The following is a 12,444-nucleotide window of genomic DNA, read 5'->3' on the forward strand; positions in this document are numbered from 1 at the left end:
TCACATTTTTAAACTTCGAATTTTTTAAGTTTTCTATTCTTCTTTTTCTTCTTAGAAAAACCCATTTTAGTACATATTCTATATTTATTTATATTATAGTATAAAATATATTAAAAGAATACACCTTTTCACATTTAAGGATTGTGACTCAGAAGGGACGCAAGAGTTGAAGAAACAAGTTTAGAGGTAAAAATCAAATAGCACCTAAAAATACGAAGGAAAACATAAAAGTAAATTTCTGAATTCTAAGGGTGACACGTAGACGGGCCTATGATATAAGATATTATATAATCAATTGAGGAGCTTTCCATTACAACTAAATATATCCCACTAATAAACTCATTGTGATAAAACATTACATAGCCAATTGGGAACCCTGCATTACAATTCTTCATTTTGAATCTGATTAGCCAAAATCTTAGAAACAAAAGAATACTTGCATATCTCATAATTTTTTAACGAGTCCAACACATGATCTCCTCCTGTGAGTGCCACATAGGCAAAATTGAGTTTGACAGTGGCTTACATGGTAATCAGATAATTAATGTACAATGTGCCACCTTGGAAGATACAAAGAAGTAAGCAATGTCAGGCATCTGAGCAATCCCAGGTTAAGCCACCACTTGAAGTCCAACCAATATTGCTTATTCTTCCAAACCAATTGAATATATTGCTCTAGGAAGTACAAACAACGAGCAGAAGCTTCTCCATAGTGAAAGAAGAAAAAAAAAGACGAAATGCTACAAAGCATCCTCTTATAGGGCCATTCAACCTCACAAATCGCGAGGAAAATTGCTGACTTGGCCTTCCTCCAAGACATCTTTGTTATTCACCTTATAACTAATCCGTATGCGCATGACAAGGGATTTCTGGGAAAATGAAGATAAAGATATAGCTTTAGAAGAGCCGTTTTGGTTGTTATTCCATATCACCCTTTATAAATGCTATAGAAGACAGGCAACCACAGGAATTCAAGAGAAAAGTGAAAGGTGTAGTGAAAAGTACACCCAGTGTCAACCTTTATGCGAACTGCGTAATTTTGAAATACAGTCAGTTCCAATAACTGATAAACCAAATTCCATTACTAGTTTCAGTTTCTTATAGCTAAGAATAACATACATCTGTAGCTATCTTTTCAAACCTCCACAAGGGAAAATAATGTTCCAACAATTTCACGAGTTTTCAACCTTGCTCATTTCATATCCAATTCACTCAGAATCCATATGGAAAGTAGCAATGGTAAAAGCCTGAACTCATAAAACATATTTTCATTTTATAATTTTGCAGATCGATGTGCAATCATTCGGTAATAGTTTTTTCTCTTCATGAGCAAATAGAAGGAACCAAGTTTTGAAGTTAGTATTGATTCGTAATACTGTAACTAAACTCATATAAGATTGACCAATCAACAAGCCTGCCAGATTATCAGTATCAAATTGATAATGAACCTAGATGATATTTTTAATATGAATTATTTACGCTGGAAAAAAAAGATAGAGCAGACACTTAGGAAAGTGTGACATTAAACTCATGAATCATATGATGAAACTCTGTGAAAGAGTGACAGAGGCACAGAGCAACACTTGGGAATACGACAAGAATGATAGAGCACTAGATTACATTTATGGCCGGTAGATCTACAATGGAGGCTATATTTTTTGCTAACAAGATAGATGAACATTTATCACAAAAGAATGGTGCTTTCACGGTTAAATCATATTATGAAAAGCTTTTGAATACGGAGGAGGTGGACTTTCCTCATAGAGTGATTTGGATCCCAAAGATAATGAGAAAGGCATGTTTTTCCTCATAGTTAGCAACTAGTGGAGTAATCTTGACAGCAGAGAAACTGAGGAAGAAGAAAGATCACTTATGTCAGTTGGTGCTTTATGTGCAAGGGTGTGGGTGCAGATGTCGACCATCTCCTCATTCACTTTCCGGTAGCTTCAAGATTTTAGTGGGAGATTTTTACATGGTTTGGGATGTTTTGGGTGATGCCAAGCACGGTTAAAGAGGTTATGGCCAGTTCCGGTAACTTCGGGATCCAGATCACTCTATTAGGAAAGTCTACCTCCTTACTATTCGAAAGTTGTTCTTAATATCTGTATGTTGTTGTAATCATCTATGTTCATTTACTATATTTGGGCCTATTTCATTTGAATACGGGGACATATTTGTGCTTTAAAACAAAATAGGGGCAAAGAGAGGTTTCTAAGTCATACGATTCATACATTTATTTCTAACCAGAAAATGTCTAGTAAAAGTGATCCAAGACAGAAAATGAACAATTCACTTACCTTGCCATGTTGGCTGTTTGTGATTCTCAACTTCTGCGTGATTGATCCATTACCATTTGCAGGTAGGGAATTACCGCTAGCTGGATCCAATTGCAGTTGAAGGAACTTCATAGAAATACCAAATAAGCTTAGTCAAGAGATGAAAAATGGTACATGTACTGAGAATTCGAAAATTAGTCCATCCAACATATATTACGATTGACTTTTTCTTTTTTTAAACTATTACAATTGACATTCAATTGCAATTAATTGAAGAAGGACCTGTACACCAAGAATTACCCAATGCATTTAAACCTTCAGCAACTTGTTTTCATTTGTTTCTTTCAGAACTTCAAAGAAGTGGATATGTTACTTCCTAGAACAATTCGTAGACCTATTTACAACAGCCTTAGCCTTTCAGAAAAGTCAACCATGATGAGATATTTGCAAGGTATGAAATCCACACCAATGGCAATGTCCTTGTATAGAGAAAAGATTTACTGACATACTTAACTGAATTTATACCTCATAACTACGAACTCTGCCTATGTGAGCTTGCTCACATTGCCGGTTCCAAGCTTGAACAAAGATGGAGGATTGAGATAGTGGGTAGGTTGGTAGCTAGCATAAAGCTAGACAATTTATGATGTTTTCTCGCCTACCTAAGTGAAAGATTAGTTATATCGGCTAGTAGACCAACAAGAGTGAATGTTGGGCCATCAAAATCTAACCCATCCACAAGGTGAGTGTGGCAAAGATGTGAATGTTCAGATGAATGTTTGATTAAACAAGATTAGATACAATTAGAAATGACTACATCCATCAAAAAGTGCAAGTTACACACATTGAGGATAAAATGAACAAAGGTAGTTTGAGATGGTTTAATTATGTCCAATGTCAAACTCCATATGCTTTGGTACATACGTGTTGTTAAATTAGGTCTTTTAAGCCTAACTCACACCCCAAAAGCTAGCTCAAAGGGAGGAGGATTGCCCAAGCCTTATAAGGAGTCCACTCATCTCATTAACTACCGATATGGGACTTTTGTCATTCTTTAACACGTGTGAACATGGTGGATGAAAGTGTTTTAGGAGACGAGGTAGACCTAAAATCACATGGAAGGGAAGTTGTCTCAAAAGGCCTATAATTTCTTGAAATCTATGCAGACTTGGTGAAAGATACAGCATAATGGTTGGAAATATGTTTAAAATATGATAGTATGTTTGTCTTAGCTCTTATGCTTTCTATGAGTTTTTTTTTTATATCTATTCTTTTATCCCTGTCAGAGATTCTTGGCAGAATACATAGGCTTTGCCCCTCAAACTTGCCAAAAAAATATTTAGACACTTAAACCAAGGATTGTACCTATTGACACAGGAACTCGCGGCAAATTGTGCCTATTAGATCCCTCAATGGCAATCTCCTGCATATAAATGTGTGACTTCCAAACACACTGACATGGCGAAGAGATGAATCAATGAATAACACGTGGAAAACATCAACAAAAAAAACACTGTTCTTTTCCCCCCCTCCCACTACATCCATTTTCTTCATTTTAATACCTTCATAACACCATCATCAGCCTATCTCCAACAATAAATCAGCAAATTTTATGAACCACACCATTACTGAACTTGAGTTCTTAAAAAACTCAAAATTAGTATCAAGAATTCTGAAGATCAGTTACCAATGTGTTTTCCATAGTATTGAACTATTCACTATTATATTTTTCTGTGATAATTTTGCTCTCGAAACTGCAGATACCTTTTAGATTTTTTTATTTTTTTGGAGAAATAAAATATAAAATAAAAGGCAGATGCGGTTTCAAGAGCAAAAATATCAAAAAAATATAATAATAAATAGTTCAATACTAAGGAGTTCTGTTAATAGTTATGCAAGAAGTAGTAATTGATTACTTCTTCTAAAAACAATGGTAGTTGACTACTTACTATTTTGGCACAGATTGGTCGATTCTCACTTCTAAAACTCCATTGCTAAATGAAGATATATGGCGTCTAGCAAGACAGAACAATAGTTCGGCTGAGACGGGGCATGCCTATCTCCAAAAAAAATTAGCTTTATCCTCTGTTTCTAGGGGTGACAAAATCAAACCCAACCCGTTTAAGTTTGGGCGGTTTATTGAACCGCCCATTCATAAGTTCAACCCATTTCAACCCATTAAAAATTGGGTTGATATGTAACCCAAATTGACTCATGAGAAATCTTGTTAAATACTTTTAAAAACTTGTTTTTTCAATTTGATATGTTATATATAAGCCATAATGAAGGAAAAAATAATTTTATTAGGGGTACAAAAATAGTTTAAAAGAACAAATAAAACAATTAAGCTTAGTAAAATTTGAGTTGGGTTGGGTCTTGACCCTCGTATAACCCATTACCTAACCCATTTTGACCCAACCCTTTTTGACCCAAGCAAATTTGGGTTGGGTTGAGTCTTGACCCGATTGTTGTCTTAACCCATTATGACTCGCCCAAATTTAACCCAACCCGCTCTATTGCCACCCCTATCTGTTTCCTCTCTCCCATAAAAATTACTTAGCTCTAGCCAATTCTCAAAAAAACTCTATTTTAAACCCTTCTAGACCAGCTATCCCAAAAAAGTAGACTGAAGCGGAAGATCACAAGATGCGACACAAGGGAGACATTAAGACTGTAGCTTGCGCGAAGGAAGAAGCTAATCAATCAGAATTAAGACAGGGAGAAGAGGCGAATGAATATTTTCGAGCCTGCAAGCAGCAAGCAACAACGGCCATAGTAACTGCCACTGGCATTTCTCACAACTTTCATTCTAAACACGTATTGAACTTCCATTCCAAAAACCCCAGTTCCTCCATCAAAACTGATTAACAACCTGAAGAATCTCTGGTCGAGTCCCATAGGTCGGAAAAGGTTGTCGGATTTTCTGAAAATGTCAAAAATATAATTAAGTCTCCACATGGCAACAATTATTTTCTGATATTGTAATTCAGACATTTGGTTGGTTATAGCAAGAGTATTAGAAGGTTCTGGAATCGGTCTTATAGTACTCTCGTTTGGGACGGTCTATACGACAGTGGAGGCAGTGGCTATAATAGTGGCGGAAGTGGAGGTGGAGGTAGGTTTTATGGTTGCAGAACTGGTGGAGAAGAGATTGTGGCGGTAGATCGAAGCAAAAATCAAACTAAAATGGAGAAAAGGGCTTTTCATGCTCTCAGTGGAGTTTACTACACAAGTTGTGCCATGTTAACACCGTGTCAGATAGGTATGTCTTTCAACGAACATCAAGTGTTCGATAGGTACAACCTTTAGTTCAAGTATCTAAATAAATAAAACAGGCAAGTTTCAGCGACCGCTTATGTACTCTATCGAGTTTATGCTATTAGAAAATAGAGAGAACTTCCACAGATACCGAACAAAGGGAACTTTGGCTTCATTTGTTGTAGTAAGACCACCCCTCTATAAGCTTTCCCTATCACCCTGATGAACCTCTTTCCGTCTGTTCTCTAGAGTTCAAGAACATGTTCTTGCTTATCCCTTATTTATCTACTAAGTCCATTTTCCGCTAAAAGGCAACATGAAAAGCATCTATACTATAATACGTGAGGAAGGACGACAAAGCAACTGCTTTTATTTCATATAATATTGATGAATTTAATTTTAAAAAGAGGGTGAAGTGATAATTCATGTTGAGAATATAACTAAGTGTGCTCTCTCTTACGGCTTGAACTTTAAGATGAGATAGTAACATACGTCAACATTGTATCAGAGCAGGAAACCGTCCTGGAATAGAATCTCACCAGCACGCATTATCAAAAAGTATTTTCATGTGCTTGGCGCATGATTAAACAATGAGGCCCACACGTGAGGGGGCGTGTGAGAATATAATTAAGTAAATAAAAGTGTGCTCTCTTTAACAGCTTAAATTTTTAAATGAGATTTTTACATACTTCAACAATTCATAATAGTCCACCCCAATGTTATGGAACTGCAGTGCAACTGTTGTATATTGTATAACTACCAAGATGGTGTAAGCCCAGGAGGAAAAAACAATTAATCAACATTACAACTCATTCCCTCATCCAATGTAGGACACTTAACAAGCCGCTTGATCCCCAACCAACCACTACACCACACCACCAAATTCCACATCCAGGGTTAATACATCTGGGAGTGGACAACATGAGGGCCTAACATTCCGTAAGAGAATAATTGGCATGGGACTGACTATGATAGTGTAAAGAAAACGGACATTGCATCTAACTCAACCAAAAATGCCAAGTCATGACATGACCATTGCCCAAAATCACACCAGGAGACAACAATCTATTCTCTTAGAGGTCGTTTGGTAGAATGTATAAAATAATGTTAAATAAAGTGTATTAGTAATGCTTGCATTTGTTATGATGGGATTATTTCTTATACACTGTTTGGTTTGATGTATTAGAAATAGCAAGCCTTGCATCACTTTATTAAAAATGTTTGTTTACAAAAATACTCTGCACACTCTAACATTGGGAAACAGGAAATGTCTTGAGAGGGATTTGAGGGGTAGTTATGCCATTAATCAATTCAACGCATGAGCTGAAACCCTTAGTATTACTAATACATGAAAAATCTATGGTATTAGTAATACACACCTCAATACACGATAGAGTGTATAAATAATGCAAACATTAGTTATACATAGGCTAAAAAGTGCAACAAACAAGGTACTAATAATACATAAAACTAAAGCATGCATTATTTTTTCTAATACACTCTACCAAACGACCCCTTAGGACACTTACAAATGCCAATCGACATTCCAAGTGGAAAATAAGGAAGAGAAAAACAGTAACACAACAAATTAACTATGGATGATTGTTCCTTTGTTTACCTTTGGAACTGCTGCCTGGAAGATGAAGTCCGTGAAAACATCTTGTGACTTATTTGTAAAACTACCGTCAATAAGTGTCATCTGTGGGTTTCCAGGCTGCTTTGAGATGTTGAATGTTAATCTCAAGGAGCTGCTCTCAAATGCAGTAACTGGTGAATGTGCTGGACCATTGCCTTCTGTAGCTTAAATAGATGGTGTCAGCATTTCCAGAATACAATTAGACTGGATATGAGGTTACAGAGCTGATAGAGATAGTACCAGACGTCGGTGGACTGGAAGGAAGCCCGTTCAATAAATCCAACATAGAAGAATTTCCACCTGTAGAAGAGACTTGAGCTGAAGGAGCTGAAGGTGTGGACAATCTATCTAATATATCCAATGGACTTCTATTGTCTGTATTGGAGGATAACACCTGAGGTGTAGATGGGCTGCTCTGAGCAGGAGGAGTTCCAATTGACAAAAGATCCAGTAAAACATCAGAGCCACTCTTTTGGGCCTGATTTGCATCTGAAATTCAAAGAGAATACAGAGAAAAATCCACTATGAAGTCAAGTTTAAGTTAGATGTCAGTTTGTGCTTAGACTGGTCAAAAGATACCAATCTAAATTTTAAATACAGTAGGGAGAAAAAGAAAAAATGTGAGGATCAGAATTATAAATCAGGAAAAGCATTCTGAAAGATTCATACAATACACAGTAAATGTGACCTGGTTGCAAAGACACTGGCATCAAATTGACACCAAGAAGATCTTGAAGAAACTCTCCACCAGAAGAGCTAGGTGCAGGAGCATCATCTAAACTAAGATCGAGCAAGTCAGCAACATGAGCAGTACTGAGCTTGGCAGATCCATTTGGAAGATTAACAGAAACTCCTTGTGAAGTTGACACAGCTGCTGGCACAGAACCAGCTCTCCTTCCGCTGAAGGTTGCTTCATCCAGAACCGGCATTCTCTCTGCAAGTGAAGACCTGAAAACATACATAGCTGCTCAGCATAAATCGCACTAAAAAGACAACAAAAGGAATAGAAAGAACTTTCTACAAGATATCAACCAAACCTCATATTCTGATGCCTCTCGATAATAGAGTTAAATTCAATAGCTCTCTGTTGCAGTTCAAGCACAAAACTTCCTTTATACTGACCAATGATATTATTTATCCGCCTGCACCAAACAAGAGCATTGCAGATTACTAACTCAAGTCACACTATGAGACCAACCATTTATTAGTTTCCAACTATTTGCAAGGGCATCGAGCATCAAGTAAAGATATTAAATAGGAAAAAAAACAATTTACCAAGTTTGAGTCATGTGGGATTGAAAGTAGAGATAACATTCCCATGGAACAATACAGCATAACAGTCTGAGAGTGATGTAGACAACAATAAGATGAAATAAAAAGTCTAATAAAACACTTCCTTCAGCGTAGATAAAAAGAACAGGTTTGTTAAGAAAATGTATATTGGGTCTAACTCAAACAGCAAAGTTAGTTCGAATGGTGAGAAGTACCCTGAATCAATAAGGAGACTGAAGCCCATACAATTAATCCATGTGGAGTTCTAACTAAGGGCGTGGAATTTGGAAGGAGCAGCATATCATGGATGGCCCTGCATTGGCTAGTCTAACATGCCTCATAGCTTTTGTCCGACAATGAAGGAAGTACAGTGCAATGTGAGGTAAACGCACATCACGAGATTGAACTCAACCAAAATACTAAAACCTGATATTTAAGTGGCAGGAGAATAAAGGGGGAATCCCATACTCCTCAGAGTTTTGGACATGTCCACCAACTAGGGCTGGCCAAATAACCCAGATATTTCTTGGTTAACATTGGGTAGTCCAACATCAAAGATTATTGTTTCTAATGGCTATGAATCCATATTAAGGAAACGGACCTTGGACCTTATTCAGCCCCAAATGCTAGAGCAAGCAAACTGGAACTTGAACCTAACTCAACCCAAAAGTAGCACATGAGATGAGGATTACCTGAGATCATAGAAGAAGACAACATCCCATTCCCTCAACTAAAGTAAGACTTTAACAAAAACCTACTCGCACGCCCAAATTGCACAACTAAAGCATGGACAATATAACATAAGGGACCACCAATGGGTAAACCAAGAATAGGACATCCAAATTTATTCAACCTACAAAAGATAGTCCTAGTTTGTCTAGTTTGTCCACATTAGATTGTGAGTCATATCAACTTGAGAAACACACTCGCACTAGCTTTTCACGTAGTGTTGAGAGTCTAGCAAAGCCAGTTTTTTCATTAGTTTATTCTGATATTTTGGGTCCTAGAAGAGTCCGTTCAACCTTAGAATTTTGTTATTTTGTTTGTTTCATTGGTGATTATTCAAGATGTACTTGGTTTTTTTTTTTTTTTTTGTGAATGACCATTCTGAATTGTTTTCATTATATTTAGATAGTTTTAGTGCTAAGATAGAAAATCAATTTGTGATTCTATTTGTACTTTTTGTAGTGATAATGTCTTAGAATACTTATCCTCCTAGTTTCAATAATATGGCTCACCAGGGAATTATTCATTAGACATCTTGTTTGTACACCCCTTAGCTAAATGAGGTAGCAGAGAGGAAGAAGAGGTACCTCACTGAGACTGCTCATACTCTTCCCATTCTATCTCATGTTCCGATTGTGCTTTTAGGGCAATGCAATTCTCACATCTTGATATTTAATTATTGAATGCCCTCATCTTCCACTTAGAATCAGATTCCTTATTTAGTATTATATTGTTTCCTCGGGCACCTCTATACTCTCTTCCCCTTTGAATCTTTCAGAGCACATGTTCGGTTCATAATTTAGCCCTAGGGAAATTCGTGCTCTCAAATGTCTCTTTCTTGGTTATTGTCGGGTTCAAAAGGGGTATCGTTGCTAATCGTTGCTACTCACCTAATTTTCTTGGTACCTTATGTCAATCGATGTCACCCTTTTTGTCTCGACCTTACTTTACATCTTCTTCGGATTATCCTAATATCTTTGAGGTCTGACTTATACCAACTTATGGGGGAATCTATGGTTACTTCCACATCTCCATCTACGGAGCTACCACTCCTAACTTATCATCGTCGCCCACATCTAGCATCAGCCCCAAATGATTCACGTCCTGCACCAGGCCCTACATCTAATATGAACTTGTCCCTCCAAGTCAAAGGATTGCATTTCAAAAAGGTATATGGTCCACTCGTAATATAACCCTCATCATACCTTTTAAATTCATGACCCCATTATGCTTTTGTATCATCTTTGTGCTTTGATTTCATCCCTAAGTTTACAGGTGAAGCACTTTTTCATCCAAGATAGCGATAGGCAATGATTGAAGAGATGTCTAGTTTACAAGTGAGTGGTACTTAGGAGCTTGTTCCTTTTTTCTTCAAGTAAATCTATTGTTGGTTGTCATTAAGTCTATGCAGTCAAAGTTGGTCTAGACAGTGTTTTGGACGGCGAAAGGTGACAAAAGGCGACAAGGACCTGCCTCGCCTCGTGGCGCTCACTTTTTTGAATTGAGGCGCCAATTAAAACCAAAAATTTAAAATTTTAATTGCATATATATATATATATATATATCCAAAATTTTAATAGCAATAACATATATTACAGAGTTCAGCTTCAGTAGCTCCAACATAAAAAGAAAAAATAGAACACTCACTAGTCACTACCATTGAAAATAGAGCATTCATCCACTCATTACAACTGAAAAAAGAAGAAGAAAAAAAAAACAGAAGAAGAACTATGTAGCTGAGCTGAGCAGCAGTCACGAAGAAGAAAAACGGTCTCGTAATCACTCTCGAAGGGGTCGCGACTCGCGAGGAAGAGGAGCGGAGGTCTCGCAATAGAGAGAAGAGTAGCAATTCGCGAAAGGTTTGCAAAAATGCCCAAAAAAAAAACCCTAATTTTGGCTTTTAATTATTAAATCAGACCTTTTAAAAAAAAATTAAAAAGGCGACGCCTATTGCCTCGCCATGTCTCCTATCGCCTTTCTATCGCCATATCTCGCCATTCTGAAATCGCCTCGCCTCGCCGGAAATAAACGATGCTGCCTCGCCTCGCCTTTCGCCCTTGGTGAGAAGGCAAGCGCCTTTCAAAACAGTGAGTCTAGATGGCCAAGTTGATCGGCTTAAAGCTCGCCTTGTTGCAAAGGGTTACACACAGATATTTTGGCTTGATTACACAGATATATGGGATGTAAGTGCCCACTCTTATCATTGCTTGGATGATGGAATTTTGTGAATACACAGTTACCTGTTCCTCAAAAAAAAAAGATATTTGGGCTTGATTATAGTGATAGTCTCTCTCTCTCTCGTTACTAAAATAGCATATATTCGTCTTTCTCTGTCATGGTTGTTCGTCAATGGCCTCTTTATCAATTGGACATTAAGAATGTTCCTCTCCATGATGACCTTGAGGATGAAGTTTTTATGGAAACAACTTAGTCTTTTTGTCTAAGGGGGAGTCTAGTAGCCTTGTATGTTAGTTGTGTCAATCATTCTATGGTCTGAAACAATATCCTTGAGCCTAGTTTAGGTGTCAACACAGTAATTCGGGAGCTTGTCATGACTCGTAGTGAAGTTGATCACTTTATGTTTTATTGCCATTCTGCTCCAAATTTGTGTAATTTTTTTTAGAAAGTTAACACTTCATAAACAAAATAGACCAATAGTGTATTTTAGTAGTAATTACATCAGGAGTTTACGGTAAGCAAAAATCAAAGATATATAACATCTAAACCCCTCCTAAACTATCCAAAAAGTGAGTAATATCCTCCACCTTTTAGGGGATGACATAGTTATATCAAAAATAAAAGGTTATAAGGCAATTCAATTTCAAACTCGAGAAAGGGATGCTCTTGTTTTCGAAACATCTCTGGTTCTTTTCCTTCCATATTGTCCACTAGATGCAAGCGGGGGAGGTCTTCCATCTCTCCTTGTGGCCTGACATATTTCCTTCTCTATTCAAGCATGTTAGAGCTTCTGATGTATGCCTTGGCATGGACAAACCGATACCCCTAAAGTTAAAAAACACATGTCATAGTTTCTGTGTCACTCTACAATGGATGAAGAGATGGTTTTTTGTCTCTGTTTCTGTTTAACAAAAAAAAGCACCTAGAACGTAATTGCCTTTCCCTTTTCATTAGATTGTCCTGAGTCGGTACTGCTTGCCTGGCTACTAGCCAAGTGAAACAAGCCACCGAGTGAGGTGTTCTAGCTTTCCATATCATCTTCCAAGACCATGGTAAGGGCATTGCAGCTGGCCTATCAAGGTGTCTATGAGCTGATTT

The 12,444-nt window shown here is 37.2% G+C and overlaps 1 protein-coding gene across 2 annotated transcripts in view; it reads right to left on the reverse strand.

Annotated features, from left to right (window-relative positions):
• Nucleotides 1-269: 269 nt before the first annotated feature.
• The window catches only part of LOC102584677 (AP-1 complex subunit gamma-2-like), a 52,569-nt gene continuing 40,394 nt past the window's right edge, over nt 270-12,444 (reverse strand). Inside the window, exons 14-19 of one of the 2 annotated variants that reach the window (XM_006340048.2) lie at nt 8,208-8,312; nt 7,859-8,118; nt 7,411-7,659; nt 7,153-7,334; nt 2,298-2,402; nt 270-869 (exon numbers count right to left, since the gene is read on the reverse strand). In XM_006340048.2, the coding sequence (XP_006340110.1) occupies nt 774-869; nt 2,298-2,402; nt 7,153-7,334; nt 7,411-7,659; nt 7,859-8,118; nt 8,208-8,312 (997 nt within the window). In that variant the 3' untranslated portion in view covers nt 270-773. The remainder of the gene's footprint in view (nt 870-2,297; nt 2,403-7,152; nt 7,335-7,410; nt 7,660-7,858; nt 8,119-8,207; nt 8,313-12,444) is intronic. The other variant, XM_006340049.2, reaches the window with a different exon arrangement.

The sequence above is a fragment of the Solanum tuberosum genome, unplaced genomic scaffold, assembly GCF_000226075.1.
Source record: "Solanum tuberosum cultivar DM 1-3 516 R44 unplaced genomic scaffold, SolTub_3.0 scf00016, whole genome shotgun sequence".
Taxonomy (NCBI): Eukaryota; Viridiplantae; Streptophyta; class Magnoliopsida; order Solanales; family Solanaceae; genus Solanum; species Solanum tuberosum.